At 39.3% G+C, this 20,653-nt stretch overlaps 2 protein-coding genes across 3 annotated transcripts in view; one reads left to right on the top strand and one right to left on the bottom strand.

Annotated features, from left to right (window-relative positions):
* The window catches only part of LOC129758771 (60S ribosomal protein L36), a 364,808-nt gene that overhangs the window by 89,151 nt on the left and 255,004 nt on the right, over nt 1-20,653 (bottom strand). The window contains exon 1 of one of the 2 annotated variants that reach the window (XM_055756386.1): nt 10,924-10,928. The exons of the other annotated variant lie outside the window; for it this stretch is intronic. The gene's annotated coding sequence lies outside the window, so the exon portion shown is untranslated. Of the gene's footprint in view, nt 1-10,923; nt 10,929-20,653 lie in introns of those variants that run through there. 2 annotated transcript variants of the gene reach the window in all.
* Nucleotides 16,352-19,899, top strand: LOC129758765 (phosphoenolpyruvate carboxykinase [GTP]-like). Its single transcript, XM_055756375.1, has 2 exons — nt 16,352-16,681; nt 17,803-19,899. The coding sequence occupies exons 1-2, from the start codon at nt 16,653-16,655 to the stop codon at nt 19,724-19,726; spliced, it is 1,953 nt and encodes a 650-aa protein (XP_055612350.1). The 5' UTR covers nt 16,352-16,652; the 3' UTR covers nt 19,727-19,899.

Here is a 20,653-nt window from a genome sequence, read left to right as displayed (position 1 = left end):
TGCTGACTTTCAGGATTTCGTTTAAGTCTTTTGATGTAGTTATTCTTCAACCTTATGAGAAACCATAAATCGAAATTCATCCACGAGCAACAATTATTTTTCAATTTGACGTATTTTGTATTTTTTTTTTGACGATGCGTCAAGAATCGAATTATAAGTGGCAGTTATATCTTTTAGGCACGCATCAACATCTTCAACTATTGTTAGATTCCTCAAATAGTTCTGGAAGGTTTCATTTAGCTTCGTATGATCTATGATAGTTTTGTTCATTTTTTTTCTTTTCGAAGATCAAGTCGAAAGTAGTGATAATTTGACAGTGGTCACTTACATCGTTATATATAGTATCGTTTTTAATCCGCTCAATATAATCAATTTTACTAACCACATGGTCCAGAATATTATTACTTTTTGGTCTTGTTGGAAAACTATTGGTGCACAAAAAGTTGAAAGATTCTAGAATTGTTTTATACTTTGTTACAGCGTTATTATTTATCAAGTTTATAGGAATATTAAAGTCACTAACTATGAAACAAGAGTGATTGTTAGGAAAGGAAGACAAAAGAGATTCCAGATGATCACAGAAAGTATTAAAAGGAAGCAATGGAGGCCTATGAATGCCATGTACTTCAATAAACTCTCATTTGATAGAAAGTTCTAAACTTATGTTGTGAAAACCCTCTATGAAAACGTTATTCAATATTCTAAATTTTAAGTTGTTCCTAACGTACATTGCTAAACCACCATGCGATTGATTTCTACAAGAGAAAAATGAAGAATATCCAGGAATATTATAGAGAGAACATTTTCTTCTTTTAACCATGTTTCACTAATTACTATTACATCGATCTCAACACAAGACTGATCAATAGTTTGTAGAATATTGTCAAATTTTGATAATTTATTCATTCCGCATATGTTCCACTGTAAAATTCTTAGTTTCTTAAAATCGTTTTTGTTTACAATACAAGCATTAAAATCATCAATATTATCATTGTAATTGTTAATCACATTATCCATTTTTATAATAAGGAAACAGAAAATAAAAAAAACCCACATAAAATATTTATTGCCTCTTACGTTTTGGCGAAGGAGTGGTCATCTTGGATGCATTTTCAGCTGAGATCAAAAATTTTGACGTAATACGGGCAGTATCGTTTCTATTTTTTATAATTTCGGGTTTTGAGTTTTCATTTTTTTAACTAAAATTACACCGCCTCTACCGGGCCATATATATTTTATGTCGAGGAGCTCTTGGGACTCACGCATTTCGTTTAGAAGCTCCATAGTAAATGGTGTCAATTCATCCCGTATGGTAACGTAGCTTGAATTTCCATTTACTAAAAACAAGGGATCGATCTGTGCAAAGTTGCATGCAAAGTTTATTAGTTGACTATAAAACTGTAAATTCATAATCCATTTAGTTAAGCAAATTCAAATGAGGAAATAGAATAGAAAATTGTGTACGATCGAATAGTTTCAAAAACCTGGCTTGTGAACGTTTTGACATAATTCCATAAATTTAGAATGCGTCTCTATCGCATTTCATAAAATTGATAGAATATTATTCAGAACTCTTCATTTGACATAAGAAAACTTTACACATTGGAAAAATTAATTTAAATATATGAATGCGCATATAAATAAACATCATCAAGATACCCCACATTGAGAGGATCATGATTCCCCACAAGCTATGATTTGCAAATTGGTTGCGTTTGAGTGACTTATTGTTATTTCATGAAAAAATCTTTTTCCATGTGAAAGAGGAAGACAGAACTAACCAAACTTTGTACATTATGAGATGATTCATTGTATAGTTGGACAAGTTTTGTCATATTCAAATGATTTATTGTTTTGAAACCCCCTGGTATTCTTGAAAGAGTGGTGGGGTCCTTATAAAATACATTAAAAATGTTACACAATTCAAACAAATTTAGAACTTTTATGATTTAACTAGACACAAATCTAAGTTTTAAAGTAAATAAATAATATAAGTAATCTCCGAAAATATGACAAAACTGGGATAATTTTTAAAAGGTTTTCATCAAAATCAATGCAGACTTATCCGGAGCTCCAAAGCTCGGAAGCAGCACCAGAAAACCCCCGGATCACGAAATACCGGGGGGAACAACATACACTACTTGACTCACTTGTTCGACGGCCGACTATGACTGACTGGCTGCACGCTTAGGCAGAATGGCCCGGTGTCGATTTAATCCATTCACACATCACCCTCCTATCCCAAACAAAATAACATTAATATAATTACAGAAAAATGTTAGTAAATTGTTTCTTTTAATTAAGTTTTCAAGAAAAAAAATATAATGGACACAGAGAGACATCGTGGCACACAAATTATTCAACCTTTCTTTCAACCTCCGTTTAACTAAATCATTTTAATATTTCGATGGAATAAGGTCTCTATATGATCACCAATTAAGCTTGCGACAGCAAATCATTGGTAAATACCCTTCATAAATTAACGTGAAACCACGTTGAGTAAAATTGAGTAAATTATCGGGGAACTCAAAATTACTGTATAATTAGTAAAACCATTCACGCTTTTACTCGTAACAGACATTATCCCAAGCATAAGACATATGAACACGTTCGGATCAATTATATTTTCCATAGATTGTGTATTTCGGTCCAAATTTATTTTTCACACAATTTTGAGAAAAAGCGCAGCGCTTACGCTGTAAGCGTTGCTAGTCTCTCGAAAGAGGTCTCAGCGATTTTGTGTGTAAATTGTAGTTTATCGTATGCAGTGGGATTTCTGGGGGTTGAACTATTCCTCTGGAAGGCGAGACCATTAACCAGAAGGCGAAAAGTACGCAGCCATCACTTCCGGTTCCACTACTCACCACCAGAGACCGTAAGCTACCTGATCGAAGCGAAGAGGCAAAACGGCGAACAACCAAATTAGACGAGGCAAGAAAAGGCGCGAGGCGAGAGCAACGACCGGCTGGGGTTCAAAGCCTGCCGAGAATAACGTCCATCGGCATTTTGGATTCAAACTCTGGCGAAACAACACAGAACCAAATATAAAGTGTTACAATACCAGAAGCCGAAATATTTGGACATCAGGTACAACCCGCCATTTTGCTCTCGCCGATAAACCCTAATAATTAATCCTTGGATCCTAAATTTAGGACCCCGCTATTTTTGGATACAATTCCAACCCTGATTCGTCGCCGTCAATTGAATTTGAATCCGCCGGTACACCGGCCTGTACGCCGCTGTTGGAGGTTATATCTGCCGCTACACAACGATAAACCCCTCGGCGGCCTTGGAGGTTCAAATCTTCCGACATCGGATTTGAATCAGCCGTTGACTTGCCGCATCGCATCCGTCGCTGGTTTGGGTTGAATTCCCACCGGCGAACTTCGGATCAGGCCAACAACAACTTCGTGCCTGGTTCAACACCCAAGGTGGGGCCAGGTACGCCACAATCTACCGTGCGACTGTTCGCTTCTGCACAACTCTGTGCCTGGTTCAGCACCCCAGGTGGGGCCAGGTACACTAACTCACCGTAAGATCGCTACGCCTCTCGATAATCGTTCACCGAGGACGCCATCAACAAATCGCCGCGTCGGTGCAAGGCTCCGACCTCTTCGAACCCGAGGTTGAACCGCAACGAGGATTGGATCCAGGTGTTAGCAGCAACAGGTCAGACAAAACTTATTTTTATATTGTGAAGTGGTGGGCAAATAAAACCAAGCTTGGATTGTAACCAATAAATTAATGTGTTAAGCTAGAAGGTGGAGTTGTTTCTTCCTCCGGAAATTCTCTGCATTTTGTATTTTATTCAGTAAGCTTGCCGACCCTAGGGATTGTTTAGGGAATCTCTGGGACGCCTGCCGACTGACTAGTGGCTAGTCTTACACTTTGGCGCCCAACTAAAACTGCCTTTACTTTGCAAATACATAGGCGATTCACCAGTATCCGTTGCCAGAATTCTCTGGGAAAACATCCGAGCTTGCTTTTGTTTTATTGCACAGTAATTGGACAAATTGGTTCGATTTACACTGCTTTTAAAATAATTTTAATTCATAAAGAGGGGGTTCTGGTGTCAGAGGAATAAGTGAAAAACAAGATTGTTTTCAAGTAAACCGAAGTTGCGTTAAATGTTTAAAATTTTAAATTAATTTGAGATTTTGGAGCGTCTTTTATCAGTGCTGTGTGTTTCGGAACGAAATAAAAAGACCAGAAAGATAATAGTTTATTTCACATACTCTTCAACTTAGGCTATTCATACGTACTATTCATTTCTGTTCTTTTCATTTCTTGAGTTCTTTCTCTGTTCTTTGGATTTTTGTCATTTTAATTAATAAATTTCAACTTACATTACCATTCATGATGGAAGAGAAACTGAGAGCACAATACTTCTCAATGAACCCAGCTCATTTGTCCGAGGTAGAACTTGACCATGAATTGCGTGTCCGTGATGTTGTTATGTCCGGTCAGTCCCGTACTAAACAGGAGCGTAGATTACGTGAACTGTTGAAAAGTGAAAAAGAAAATAGAAATGTTGATTATAAAAATGTGTGTGAAAAAGTGTCAGATGAAATTAATGCATGTGGATTAAGTTTGCAAGAAACTAGAAACGCGCTAAAAGGATCCAAAGCTAAGAAAATTCCCGATCAAATATTTAAAACCAAATTATTGCACATTTTCTTCAGAGTAGAACGTCTTAAACGGCATACTAAGGAGGAAGATGAACTCAATAGCATTGCAATCATTGCTAATGAATGCATCAACCTTCTCAGTATGTTCTTTTCGATCGTTTCCCCGATTCAAGAAGTTAGAGGAGTTGAATTAAGTTTGATTAATGAGAGTATGCAAGCTCCGATTGAAGAAGTTGATGATGCTATCAATGAAGAAGAAGAACAGGAATTAAACAACGAAAACGAAATTCATTCTGAAGCTAATGTGAGTGGTCATAGTGATGAAGATCGCGAAAATATTGCAGGAATCTTAGACGCGAAAGATGAAGCAATTATTAAGCTTGTGGTGTGAAAATGAGCAACTAAAAACGACCGTAAGTCGATTATTAGAGCGTATTTCTGCTCTCGAAAACGCACGCGAAAAAGATAGAAAATCAATTATCGACAATATTAAACAAAATAGCAGCTCTGTAAGATCGGAAACCGGGGAAAAACGAATGGGTATTAAACCGAATAATTTTGAAGATTGGCTGAAGCAAAAGGGTTCTTCATTGCCAAGTCTTGTTGACCAGGAGGTGATCGTGAAAAAAAGATCGTTTACCTATCCACAAATGGTCCATACGCTACGATGGCATGGACAACGGGAGGAAAGTGAATGAATTTCTCAAAGAAGTTGAGTTCAATGCTAGGTCAGAGGGATTTTCGGAAGCAGAGTTATTTGCATCTGCCCACCATCTGTTTACTAGAAAAGCTAGGGCTTGGTTCATGGAAATAAACGGGTCCAATGAACTACGCACGTGGGAGAATCTTGTTACCGAACTAAAAAACGAGTTCCTGCCAGTCGATATGGACTTTCAGTATGAGAGGCTTGCTAACGCGCGAAGACAGGGTTACCATGAAAAATTTCAAGACTATTACCTTGATATGGTCCGCATCTTCCGGGGAATGTCCAGGCAGTGGGACGAAGACCGTAAATTTGAAGTCCTGTTCCGGAATACGAGGGAAGACTGCAAAACAGCGATGCTCGCCGCCAACGTTGACTCCGTTCCTAGAATGAAAATATTCGGTAAGAGATTCGATGCAATAAACTGGCAAATATATGCGAAAAAGGAATCCCGATTTGCGGGGAGATCGAATGCGCAAATCGAGGAAATAGACGATCAAAGAAATAGATATGCGAACGAATATAATTACAGAAATAATAATCAACGAAACAAAAATGAGAATTACAGAAATAAACAATATTTTCCGAACAAAAATACGAATTTTGAAAAAAGAGCAATCACGAATCAACAGTTTAGGAAAGATGACAAAATAGAACGTCATTCAAAGCACGATAATCCGAGATTTACTTCCGGGGGAACCCAAAAACCGGGTCCGAGTGGAACCAGCGCAATTCAGAAAATTGTTCAAGCGTATATTCCAATTAAAAAGGGTCTTTGCTACAATTGTCACGAAGAAGGACATAATTTTCAAGATTGCAGGAAACCACGTAATGTTTTCTGTTGGAGTTGCGCTTTTCCAGGATTTGCTACTTCGGAATGCCCGTACTGCGAAGTAAAAAACTTGAATCGGACTACTCAGTGAGGCGGAGTAGTCACGAAAGTTCGTCAAAGCCTCAGGTCTCACTTCCAGATCCAACAATTCATCTCCAACAATTGGGTTATTCTAGGGTGGTCAGTCAAACGAATGTTGACGAGATTGCTACTTTGCTCGTTAAACTCAGTAACGACGCCAGACCTTTTACGAAAATCCAATTGATGGGGATCGAATTGATTGGGCTTCTGGACAGTGGAGCTGCCCGAACTGTAGTGGGCATTGGGGCGGAGAAAATTATAAAATACCTGAACGTGAAGTTAGATCCGACATCGGTCAATTTGAAGACTGCTTCCGGCGAAGACCTGGAGGTATTGGGGTGTGCAGATCTTCCAATATCTTTTAATGGCACTACGAGAATCCTGAACCTGCTTTTCGCACCAAAGCTCAACCGAAGGTGTATCTTAGGGTACGATTTTTGGCGTAAATTTGGAATTTCCCCGTCGATCCGTGACCAGCCAATGGACGTGTTGGACGATGGTGCAAACGAAGTTGCAGAGCTGGAGGAGGAACTGACCGATGAGCAGAAAAACAGCCTGGAAAGAGTTAAAAAAATGTTTATAAATGCGGAACCAGGAAAATTCGGGAAAACAAACATTCTAGAACATATTATCGAATTCAAAGACGAATTCAAGGATGCACCACCGGTGAGACAAAATCCATACCCTTGGAGTCCGACTATCCAAGCCAAACTTCATCAGGCCTTGGATGGTTTGCTCAGGGATGGAATTGTCGAACCGTCGAATTCCGACTGGGCACTTCCGGTAGTGCCAGTGGCAAAGAAGGACACTTCTGAAGTCCGGATATGCCTCGACGCCCGCAAGCTCAACGAGCGAACAAAGCGGGATGCATACCCACTGCCACATCAAAATCGGATTTTGAGTCACCTTGGTCCGGTTAAATTTCTTTCTACCATAGACTTGTCTCAAGCGTTTTTCCAGATTCCGTTACATCCGGATTCCCGGAGGTACACGGCCTTCTCAATCCCAGGCAAAGGCCTATTCCAATGGACTCGTTGTGTAATGGGTCTTTGTAATTCACCCGCAACCTTGAGCAAGTGTATGGATAGAATACTGGACCACGGTGCACTCGAACCGGAAATATTTGTATATCTGGATGACATTGTTGTGGCAACTCAAACCTTTGAGGAGCACATCCGAAGGCTTGAGGATTTAGCAAAGCGGTTGCGCAAGGCAAACTTGTGCATTAATGTCAAGAAATCGAAGTTCTGCTGCCAAGAGTTGCCGTATCTTGGGTACATATTGTCCCAAGATGGTTTACGGCCTAATCCCGATCGCGTACAAGCGATCGTTGGATATCAGGTCCCTAAATCCATCAGACAATTAAGGCGATTCCTCGGTATGACTAATTATTATCGACGGTTTATCCAAAACTTCAGCCATATCATAGCACCTCTTACCGACTTATTGAGAAATAAGCCTAAGAGGGTGCAATGGACCACGGCAGCAGACGAGGCCTTTCAAGCTATCAAGGAATGCCTGATATCGGCACCTGTGATGGCCAATCCGAACTTTGCACTTCCATTCACCGTGCAAACGGATGCAAGCGACAATGCTATTGCTGGAATTCTCACGCAAGTGCACGATGGAGAAGAAAAAGTGATAGCTTACCATTCAGAGAAGCTGAAAGGAGCTGAGCTGAACTACCATGCGGCTGAAAAGGAAGGACTGGCTGCACTTCGTAGCATTGAAAAGTTCAGGGGTTATATAGAGGGCACCAAATTCAATTTGGTGACCGATTCTTCTGCCTTGACTTTTATAATGCGTTCGAAGTGGCGATCATCCTCCCGTTTGAGCCGTTGGTCGATCACGCTGCAGCAATTTGATATGGAGATCCGCCACAGAAAGGGCAAAGATAATGTTGTCCCAGACGCACTATCACGTTCAATTGAGTCGCTAGAATCTAATTCTGAGGACAACTGGTACAAAAAACTGCTTGCAGAAGTTAAAACAGATCCCGAGAAATATTTAGACTTCAAAATCGTCGACGGCAAGTTGTACAAATTTGTTGCATCTAAAGCAGATACCATGGATTACCATTTTGAATGGAAGCAATGTATTCCAGCCTCCATGCGAACTCATATCATGGAAGAAGAGCATGAGAAGAATCTCCATATCGGATACGACAAATGCGTCGAGAAAATTAAACGTCGTTACTATTGGCCACGCATGTGCAGCGACATTCGTCGACACATTGCTAAATGCATTCCATGCAAGCTGAATAAACATTCAACAGTGGCCAGCAATCCGGAAATGGGGAAACAGAGAGTCGCCACAAAGCCCTTCCAAATTATTTGTATGGATTACATACAATCTTTACCACGGAGCAAGCAGGGAAACAGTCACTTGCTAGTCGTCATGGACATTTTCTCCAAGTATTCCCTTCTTGTTCCGGTCAGGAAAATATCGAATGTCCATCTGTGCAAAATTTTGGAAGAGCATTGGATCAGGCGGTTCTCTGCTCCCCAAATCATAATATCAGACAATGCCAGCACGTTCTTGTCCAAAGAGTTCCAAAATTTTGTGACAAAATACGAAATTCAGCATTGGACGAACGCTCGACACAGGAGTCAAGCTAATCCTGCTGAGAGATTAAATCGCACGATAAATTCCATGATCAGATCATATGTGAAAACTGATCAAACTTTATGGGACAACAAGATTTCTGAAATCGAGTATGTGTTGAATAATACCGTCCATTCTTCTACCAAATTCAGTCCACATTGTATAGTTTTCGGCCACGAAATCGTAGCCAAGGGTTCAGATCATCGACTAGAATCAAACGAGGATCTAACCGATGAAGAAAGAATCGATAAGCTAAAAGGAATCAGTAAAAAAATAAGGGATCTTGTTTTTGAACAGCTTAGAAAAACCCACGAAGAAACTAAAAGGCGGTACGATCTTCGCCATAAGCGCTACTCGCCTACTTTCCAAATAGGCCAACGCGTATTCAAGCGTAGCTTCCGGCAGTCCTCAGCGGGCCAGAAGTTTAACGCGAAATTAGGACCCCAATATGTGCCCTGTGTAATACAAGGAAAAAAGGGAACCAGTTCCTACTCCGTCGCGGATATTCAGGGAAAACCACTAGGAGTTTTCTCTGCAGCGGATTTAAAGGCATAAAAGCCAAAAACATTTAAAAAAAATACCGATCAGAGCTAGCAGTAATAATATGCGTTCAGATTTCTTAAAAAAAAAACCCACATAACTCACCCACAGTGTTTTGGAAAAAAAGTGCCATAAACGAGTGCAAAATTCTCAGGAAAAGACGAAAACAGTGTTCAAATTAAAAAAATAAAATAAAAACACTCACCTATCGTTCCTTTTTCGTTAAAAAAGTGCATCCTCAATTTAGTGTTTCCTCTTCATTTGTCCTAAGAGGAATGATTCAGTGATCGTCTCGCCATTGGATATTTTTTCCAAATTTATGTTCTTCGTCAAATTAAAGTGCATCTTCCATCGTATCCGTGCATATTCGTTGTGTGTAAACCTGAAAAAGAAAAAAAATTTTGTGAAATAATCGTGAATTCGGTTAGTAATCAGTGTCAAATTTAATTTATTTTATTCTAGTGATTGTATGTTATAAGAGAAAAAAATAGCTTAAGGATCCAAACGTAAACAAAGAAAAATTAAATCAGTTCTTGTTAGTGTTGTTAGTGGTCAATAAAATTCAAATGTAGGTCACAAGGTCAACGAACGAAGTGAATTGTGTCTAGGTCAAGGTTAGGTCGATGACGTCACACCACGAGATTTCGGTCAGCAAATAAATTTTCATACTTACCTCATTTCACAGCAAATCCAAGGATCTACCCCGGAGAACCAGCGGACCTCATGTTTCCCAGGAACTATCGGCCAATAGCTTCCCAAAACCAACCATGTATAGTGGTTTTCCATCGCGCGCACCTTGGAAATTGCCGAATTTTAATTTTCTCCTTCCGTACTCACGCCTTCACTTTCCTAGTTTCGATGTAACTTCTTCTTTTTTCTCTCCTCTTCCGACTGACATCCGTTTGACAAGTCCGACATATCCAACTGACAGTTAATGATTCGAGCACTTGCACTGAAAAAAGTTTTCTCAGTAGTTTTAATTGAATCGCAACTCCGACTCCGACACAATGTTGTCCTGTTCAATGTTCATGCTTCTCATGACTGTGATATATTTATTTGAATTTTAGCTCCATTTAATTAGTTTAATACAAAATAAATTAGTTTTTAATATTTTCATTGTTATTTATTTTAAATTAAGTTTTAGCAATTTTTGGAATTTGTAATTGTTTTAATTTTTGTTTTTTGGAATTTGTAATGTACTTCTAAGCATTCTGTATAACGGAATTGAGTTGTGGGAGTTATCAAGTCCTTGTGGCTTGGTATTTAATCGCTGGAGACCGGAGTCTAACGACGCTGATGGTCAGTACAGGACTATATGTCCCGAAACAGAGAGGAGTCGGTTTTACCGATGATGATAACTTATGACCCCGATACTCCAATCACACTCCTAGAAATTATACACGTTTTCCTTTGAACTCTGTCATCCGGGATCTAGTACGTGTGTTTAAAATTTTTTATCAGCTACCGTAAAGCTCGGTCACTTTAGTCCGTGAGCAGTAAAACAAGTGCAGTGCTGGTTCAGAGCTATGTGTTATTGGTGTAATTGTTTCTGATTTGCAGTGGTTCGTAGGAAAAAATATTTACTTGTAAATATTTTTTTCCCAAGCAGGGGGAGAGTGTAAGCGTTGCTAGTCTCTCGAAAGAGGTCTCAGCGATTTTGTGTGTAAATTGTAGTTTATCGTATGCAGTGGGATTTCTGGGGGTTGAACTATTCCTCTGGAAGGCGAGACCATTAACCAGAATTCTCTTTCTGCAGAAAGAGAATTCCCATGAGCCCTGAGAGCGTGTTTTACGCACACTTCAAACGAGCAAAAACGTAACAACCCATGCGCCTACTGAGCTTTCCTTATGCGAGAACAGTTCTAGCGACGTTGCTATTTTTTCAGATTCGCTGCGAACAGTTGCTACTTGTCGATTTTTTCGCATTTCACATTGCGTTAGCTCGTTTGAAGTGTGCGTAAAAACACGCTTTGCATGGGAATTCTCTTTCTGAATTTCTCATGTATAGTTAGCTAGTGTAGAGCAAAGGCGGGAGCAATTCATGGGAACTTTTCATCAACATGCCCTCTAGCCTAAAATTTCAACACCTATCAAGCTTCCTCCTATTGGCGCACTAATGCCTGTCTATCCACCTTTCTTTCAAATTTCTTTAAAATAAATTCTCTCTAGTTTTCAGCACATGCCATTAAAATTATAATCATATAACAATAACAAAAAATGAGAAATAACTAAAATATAGGTAGTGAATAAATAAATAAAACCAGAGTAAAACGGTTTTGTATGGCTGTAACGAATTATCAATGTAACATTTCTTACGTAAGATTTTTGAGACCCCCCCCCCTCTACGCCCCTAGTAAGAGATCGTAAGCAAATATGAAACACCCACCTCCAGCCCCCCCCCCCTCTATTGCTTACGTAATTAGGCCCCTTAGATGAAATGTTAAAGCTGTCCTATCGATTTGCCTTTCAATTCAAAACTGTCCTCTCAACGCGTTTGAATTTTTTTCCACATAATCAGGCTTTTCTCTCAGCTCGCCTTCAATTTCAAACTGTCCTCTCAACTCGCTTGAAATTTATTTCGATACGATCAGGCTGTCCTCTCAACTCATCTTTCAATTTCAAGCTGTTCTCTCAACGCGCTTGAAATTGCTTTCACTATGATCAAGCTGTTCTCTCTACTCTCCTTTCAATTTCAAGCTGTCCTCTCAACTCGCCTGAAAATTTCTATCGATATTATCAGGCTGTCCTCTCAACTCGTCTTTAAATTTCAAGCTGTCCTCTCAACTCGCTTGAAATTTTTTCGATATGATCGATCTTTCATCTCAACTCGCCTTTCAATTTAGAGCTGTCCTCTCAATGCGCATGAAATTGCTATCCATATGATCAGGCTGTCCTCTCAACTCGCCTTCCAATTTAAAGATGTCCTCTCAATCCGCTTGAAATTGTCAACATGGTCAAGCTGTCCTTACGACTCGCTTAATATTTCAGATTATTTTAGTTTACTCATTTCACCACTTTATTCGTACTAGGTACTGCTTCATTTTCAAGCAAGTTTCATAAAATTTTTTGAACGTGAATTGGTGTTCGCCTTTGTTTACTTTTTTTTTGGTTCAATTTACTTTGTAATTTCTCGTTTTTCGAATATAACGAAATTACCTGCCACGGTCGCCAAACGTGCAGACTTGTCCAGAGCTCCAAAGCTAGGAAGCAGCACCGGAGAGCCCCCGGGTCACGAACTACCGGGGGGAACAACACACACTTCTTGACTCGCTTGTTCGACGACTGACTCTGACTGACTGGCTGCACGCTCGGGGAGAATGGCCCAGTGTCGATTTAATCCATTCACACACACACATAAAGTTTTGACAACATAAGTTGATTGATTGAATTGGCAAACAAGTTGTGGTAAAATAAGATACCTTGTTGATTTAAAAGAGCCTTCTCCTCTATTTTTAAATCAGATTTCATAGTAAAGAAAAGTATCATAAAATCAACAAGAACAATTTCACAAAGTAAGAACAATTTCAAAGTTTTTCACAACTGCATTGTAAGAATTCGTATATTTAAAAAAAAGTTTAAGAATATTTTGATATGATGAGGTATTTTTTTAAAAATAGAAAAACCTTCCATTTTTTTGTAAAGAAAAATTCCATTTAAAATATTAAAGATTTTTAATATCAGTGAGTCCGATCCTGAGTCGAAGAGTTGGGGATAAATTTTTCAAGTAAGACTAAGTTTTTTTTTTTATAAAGTCGTGAGTGATACATCTGAATTAATGTTGAAGAAATAAATGCGAGTATAAATCAATACATAATATTTCATTTTTTACCCGTCTCATGCAAAAATTGAGTAACCTTTTTTCTGCATGATTGTACAACTTCCTCGAAATTCATGAAATTGGTCAAGGAAATATATGCCGGACTCAATTCTGCGTTCACCGTAATTTTTTTTTATGAACCGATAATCGAATCCGACGGATAATCGAGTCGAAAAATTTCACCCACGAATACGTTTTTTTACTATTGTTAAATGTGAAAAAAGGCTAGGCTAATGAAAGAAAACGTTGGAGGAAAAAATGTCCGTGAGTCAGATTTTCAATGCACATGAAAGTGGACTTTATTTAAAAAGAATTTTCAAGAACGCTTCCAGGGGGAGGGATGAGCTCTAGCGTTACGAATTGTGACATAGGGGAGGAGGGGAGGTATGCTGAACGTTACGTAACAATTTCATTCATTCAACGAATCTTATTCTGCTCGCAGCTATTTTACAGTAAAGCCAATACATGCCATGTTAAGCCAATTCTGACAAATCCCGCCAATTCTGACAAATGTTGTCTTTGAAACAACGAAGATTCTTCAAGAGATTTCCTTATAACCGGAACTGCATTGCTATGAAACTATCGCTTGAAAACCGAATATTACGAAGAATATTTTACACACACAAGCTCAACCATCAGTTAACAAGCCGAATTGATCTACGGATTGGCTATCAATAAGAGCAAGTTCACTCGTGTTGGAAGAAAGTGGTAGAAATTTTGACACTTCAAGCACTGACCATACTGACTGGACACTCGATTTCGTTTTCTGGATAATTTTTCCAACAGTACGCAATGTCGATTCCAGAGTGCGCATCGATCGATTTGAAGAAATGCTATCCCAGTTAGGATATGCCACCCAACTTTAAAAATAAAACACGCAATTTCTACGATAAAATCGGGCTAAACAGGACCATTTTTCCTACAGGGCATTATTTGTCAAATTTCTCAGGTTCGCCACCTCGGTATTGCGAACCTGCAAAATCTGACTACAAAAAATTAGGCAGAAAATGGTTGAATTTTTGTTCTAAGTGTCACGTCAGTGTGGTCAGTGCTTCAAGCACATTTTGAAAGTTTTACAATGTCAAATTTTTTTCAAGATCTGCGGCCGTCAATTTTCTTCACAAAACTATGTCTATTTTCGCATACTGTGATGCAAAAATAGTTGGATTTATATCAGATACGTCTGAAATAGAAACAGTGTTGTAAAGAAATTTCATGGCAGCAGATCTTGAAAATTGTTTAACATTGTAAGATTTTGTGAATGCGCTACAAGTGTCAAAATTCCTACCACATTCTTCCAACACATTTTGAAAATTTTGCTACGCAAAAACATTTTCAAGATCTGTGGCCTTCAAGTTTTTTAACAAGACGTGTTGTAGTTTCGCATGCTGTGATGAAAAAATAGCAATATTTCTATCCCATACGGCTGAAATAGAAGCAGTGCTGTAAAAAATACAAAGCCCAAGATCTTGAAATCATTTTTGCATGAAAATTTTTCAAAATGTACTATAAGTGTCAAAATTTCTACCACTACCCATACAATTTTTTTTAATCAACACGAGAACTTATCAGGCAAAAGGAACCATATTTTACATGAGAGGGTATTGATAGAGGGAAAATATGAGTTGTTCGTTCTTTTGTTTTGTAGGCGGATGCTCTTCAAGTTCCATGGAATTCAATAAACTACAAAAATGTTTTGCATGGCAGTCATCTTTTCTTTTTATTAAAAACACAACACAGAAGAACTCGGATAAAGGGGGCTCGTGTGTTTATTTGTTCAAGATAAGAAAAAACGGATTGATTTTACCTGATTTATTTGTTTCTAGACCGTTTTCTTATTAGGCTTGCCTGCATCTGGAACATTTGTTGAACTCTTTATCTAAAGGATACAGGTAAAAGATAATGATATTCTGCGAGTAAAGTTTGTAAAAGTTTATTATTCCGTACAATTAAAAAAAAATCAAAAATATCTTACTTCTAATAAAAAAAGGGAATTTGTTTCTAAAGAATCGGATTTACATTAAAATTTATAAGCATAATTTTTTTTTCTTTTTTTTTCTTCAAAATAATGAATTTTAATTTAGATAAGAAGCAAAATGAATTATATCTAACTTTTTAGTTAAAGCAAAGCTACAAACATCCTTTAAAATAATTTTTAAATGATTTCTACATCTGGAATCCAGGCGGTTTAAAACTGCCACAATTCCCAACGCTATTCCCGATCGTGCTCAGCATTGGCCCTGACACAGACACAAGACAAGACAGTGGTCAGTTGATTTGAGTTTTATTTTCATTCATTTCTATCGCCGTTTTCCGGCTACCCTCGACTCCGAGACTCGACCCAATGCTGCTGCTGCTGCTGGCTGATGCAAACACATCCCATACTTACTCGAACGAGCGAAAATAAATATAAATGAAATATCAATAATACCAAACCAGAAACAAAAGGCAGAAAAAAGAAACAAACAACAACAACAGTCTAGGCTAGCTTCTCAACATAACCACGAATGCGACCCGACGTGTGTCATCTACATTCGAATGCCAGATGGCAACAACAGGTCCGTTTTCCTCACGAGTTTTGAGTTTGTTTTGATCGGAAACACCAACCTTAATTGTAGAAACTGTCCGGGTGATAACAGGGGAAAAAAGCAATCATAGAGCAACTCTTATCTGAACGCGTTGATGAATGACTTCCACTGATTGATTTGAGGTTAATTTTTGGACGATGCAGTTATAGTCAAGCGAAGCATTTTATTCTAATATTCAAACTAGAAAATCGACTTAAGATTTCATTTAAATGATTTCAAACTGACTTAATTGAGGTAGAACTCAATAAGCATCAAGCAAATTTCTTTGAAACAGCTCCTATACAACTGAAGCCGATGTGACGTCACAGTTCAAAACAAACCACCGCCCATCTTGCACACAGACCCAGTTTTCGTGTTGGTGAAGTAGTTGTGAAACAGCAATCCCAGCAGGATCAGCTGACTTAGTCGTAGAGTGTGTGCTCAACAAACGGTGACGATTCAAACCCGAATAGACTTTACCTCCAACGGGCAGCCAATCAGCGCGCAGCTAGCCCACTCAGGGTGCCATTCTCTCGACTTTCGCCTGCCCACTTGGCTCGTATAAAAAGCTGTGCAGCTCTCCCGAACCGATCAGTTTAAGCAACTGACTTATTCAAATCTGTAAGATGAAAACAAGCTAGTTTTCCTTTGGCGTTTGCGAATCTTGCATTCCAAGTTATTCAAAAAATTTTTCTCCTGAAAAAAATTGAAAATTGCACCTGAGAAAAATCACTTGAAGTTCACCCTTCTGGAGAATTTTCAGCTACAAAAGTCCTAGTCCGAGTGTTTTCAAGCTCCAGTGATTGTTTGAAATTTGTTTTGCTCAAATTAATCAAAAATTGAAGAAAAAAGTGAAAAGTGAAAAGTATAAGGTGTCAAGATGCCGCAAGTTATCGAAGTTTACACCCCGTAAGTATTTTTATTTTTATTCATTAAATCTTCAACTAGGAATCCAAAATTCAAATCCTAAAAAATACACCAACGAAATGGAAAAACACACTCCTTGTTGTCATGGGCAGGTAATAACTTGAGCTTATTATCTGCCCCCTTTTCTACTTTGGTGTGGACTTTCTCTTTTATACAGCTCTTAAAAAACGTTTCTTTCCATAAAAAATATTCCTTTCATTTTACTGAACCAAGCTAGGGTTGAAGTTTCCTGAATTTGATCCACACGGTTACACGTGGTTGTTTACAAATCCGATAGTGAAAGAATGAACTTCCAACGTTACTAAAATTGAAAAATACCACGCGCCTCCATGTGTTGCTCTCATCGCGCTTATACACTCAGTAAAATCACGTTATAAGTTTTATTTGAAATGATTGTGACAAAATTATTTTGATTAAAGTAAATATTTTGGAAAACTCAAACTTTTTGTAATTTTGTTATGATTGTTTACATTACTCAAAACTTTTTCGATAGTGTTTTGATGTTTTCACCTATTTGAAATTATGACCTTTTTTGAATTTTTACCTATTTTTTTTTAACAAATTATTTGTGTTTACTCAACAAAAGGTGAAAATTCATTGAAAAAATATTTACGCTTCAAAGCTAAATTTAAACCTTTCAAACCAATGATAATCTTTTTGAAGAACGCGATAAAAATTGACTTCTGAGAAAAATGTTATCAAAGTTTTCTTTTTGCACCGTTTGGTAAAATACGAAAAAAGTGGAGGACATTGAATGTTATAAATTTATTTGATTTTTTTTTCATTGAGATTCGATAGTTCATCAGTTAAAAAAAATTGATTTAATTTAAAACTGATTTATTTTAATATATTTATACTCCATATGATTCTTCATCAGTTTCTAAAACATAGTCATCAAAATGAAATTTTTCTTGAGCTTTTGGTTTTCCGTAGAACTTTTGTGTTGCTTATATTAAGGCGTTTACTTTTCATTGATTTTTTTTTAATTAAGAATGGTAATTATTCAGTTTCAAATTTGAATGAATTTTTGAAAATAGGATTGTTTCGTTTTCAAAATAAAAACTCGGACTATTATATTTATGATTTTTTTTTCTTGCTTTCAGGCTGCCAACCACGCTTGGTTGCACCCCGAAGTTGCGCGGCGTTGTGGCCAAGTCCAGCAATGCCATCCGTAGCGTGCCGGTGGTCAACGGAGACGTTGGGCAACTGTCGCCCAAAATCCGTGCCTTCGTTGAGGAATCGGTTGCCCTGTGCCAACCGGATCGTATCCATATCGTGGACGGGAGCGACAAGGAGAGTGCCGCCCTGTTGAAGGTACTGGAAGCGCAGGGAACCATCCAACCGCTTCCAAAGTACGAGAACTGCTGGTTGGCCCGTACCAATCCGGCCGATGTTGCTCGTGTGGAATCGAAGACGTTTATCTGCACCGAAAAGCGGGAGCAAGCGGTTCCGACTCCGAAGGATGGCGTCAAGGGTACCTTGGGCAATTGGATTTCTCCCGAGGATTACGAGAGCGCTATCCGGTCTCGTTTTCCGGGTTGCATGAAAGGACGTACCATGTATGTGGTTCCGTTTTCGATGGGTCCGATCGACTCGCCGCTGGCCAAGTTCGGCATTGAAATTACGGACTCGGCCTATGTCGTTTGCTCGATGCGAGTTATGACCCGTATGGGCAAAGAGGTGCTGGAGAAGCTGTCAGGAAATTCGGACTTCATCAAGTGCCTTCATTCAGTTGGTACCCCGCTGAATGGAAAGATCGCAATGTCTTCATGGCCATGTGATCCGGAACGCACCATCATCCTCCACAAACCGGCCAACAATGAGATTGTTTCGTATGGTTCCGGTTACGGCGGAAATTCTTTGTTGGGCAAAAAGTGCTTCGCCCTTCGCATTGGCAGTACGATCGCTCAACGGGAGGGTTGGCTTGCCGAGCACATGCTAATCCTCGGTATCACCGATCCCAATGGTGTCAAGAAGTACATTGCTGCTGCTTTTCCTTCTGCTTGTGGAAAAACTAACCTTGCCATGATGAATCCCACCCTGCCGGGTTACAAAATGGAGTGCGTTGGAGACGATATCGCCTGGATGAAGTTCGATTCCAAGGGTCAATTGCGGGCAATCAACCCTGAGAACGGATTCTTCGGTGTTGCTCCAGGTACATCGACTGAGACCAACCCGAATGCCATGGAGACGGTTTACAAGAACACCATATTCACAAACGTCGCTGCAACTTCCGATGGTGGTGTCTTCTGGGAAGGAATGGAGAGTGAACTCGCTCCGGGAGTTGAAATCACTGACTGGTTGGGTCAACCCTGGAAACTTGGAGAATCCAAAACTCCGGCAGCACATCCGAACTCACGGTTTTGTGCTCCCGCAAGCCAATGTCCGATCATTGATCCCGCCTGGGAAGATAACGCAGGAGTGCCTATTTCGGCCATCCTTTTCGGAGGACGCAGACCCGAGGGTGTCCCACTGGTTTATGAAGCAAATTCGTGGGCCCATGGTGTCTTCATCGGATCGGCCATGCGTAGCGAAACCACTGCAGCTGCCGAACACAAGGGAAAAATGATTATGAACGATCCCTTCGCTATGCGACCCTTCTTTGGATATAACTTTGGCCACTATCTGGACCACTGGCTCAGCATGGAGCAACGTGCTGCCGATGCTGGAGGTCACACGCCGAAGATCTTCCACGTCAACTGGTTCCGAAAGGATGCCAACGGCAAGTTCCTTTGGCCAGGTTTCGGTGAAAATTGCCGGGTTCTGGATTGGATTCTTCATCGTATCGATGATCGTGAATGTTATGCTGAAACGCCTATTGGCCGTATCCCTAGTCCCGGGGCGCTGTCCCTGGAAAACCTGTCGAAGCCAGTCAACGAGAAGGAGCTATTTTCGATACCCAAGGAGTTCTGGTTGAAGGAAGTGGAAGAGATCAAGCTATACTATGACAACCAACTGCCGAGCGATCTGCCGCAGGAAATTGCCAAAGAGCTGCACGACCTCAAGTGCCGCATTGAGCGACTTTAAAGAAGAATCGAGCCACATCCGCCTCTACTGGAAAATGACGTATTACACTTAACTAGCTTAACTTATTCTGTAAGATATGTGATAATAACTGCATCGCATCATTGCGTAATAGATCTACATTCTGTTGTAAAGAATAAGCTGACAATACACAGTTTTTTATACATTAAATTTGATTCATTTTGTTTTTTTTTAAATTAAAAATCATCCGAAGCCCAAATGACTAGGAAAATAAAATACGCATTAAAGTCATTGAGTAAACTTCTTGGGTGCACAAAAAAGCTGTAAGAAGATTCTAGTTACGATGATTATAAGCACATTAAGGATAGCACGAAAACATAAAAATTTGGCGTTCTCTATCTCCGAAACGACAGGACCAAATTCTTTAAATTTAGTATCTTTGAGTTATCGAAAGTGTTGTACACAATTATGTTGAATGAAGTTTCTGAAATCGAGGAGGCAGTCATCTCTAAAGCAGCAGTGAAGCTCAAGAACTCCTTTTCTACGGGCCCGGGCGGGTTACCAGCTGCTTTTTTGAAAAGTTTCATGCCTGTTTTGCTGACCCCTATTCGGCCATCTTCCCTCTACTATGGAAGAAAGCTTACATGGTCCCGGTTCATAAAAAAGGAAATAGGAGAAATATTAACAGTTACCGTGGAATCTCTGCTTTATGTTCTATTGCCAAACTATTTGAATTGGTGGTCTTGGATCCTTTTTTCACGTCCTGCAAAAATTACATCTCCAATGATCAGCACGGATTCATGCCCAAACGCTCTACAACAAGTAACTTGCTAACGTTCACTTCTGTTGTGCATGAAAGTTTTGCTGCCAAATCTCAAACTGATGCAATCTATACCGATCTGTCCGCTGCATTCGACAAGGTGAACCATGAGATTGCCATCGGAAAACTCGAACGCCTAGGATTCTGTG

This window comes from Uranotaenia lowii, chromosome 3 (assembly GCF_029784155.1).
Source record: "Uranotaenia lowii strain MFRU-FL chromosome 3, ASM2978415v1, whole genome shotgun sequence".
NCBI lineage: Eukaryota > Metazoa > Arthropoda > Insecta > Diptera > Culicidae > Uranotaenia > Uranotaenia lowii.
The sequence above is the reverse complement of the archived record's forward strand: the minus strand, read 5'-3'. Positions and strand labels throughout refer to the sequence as shown.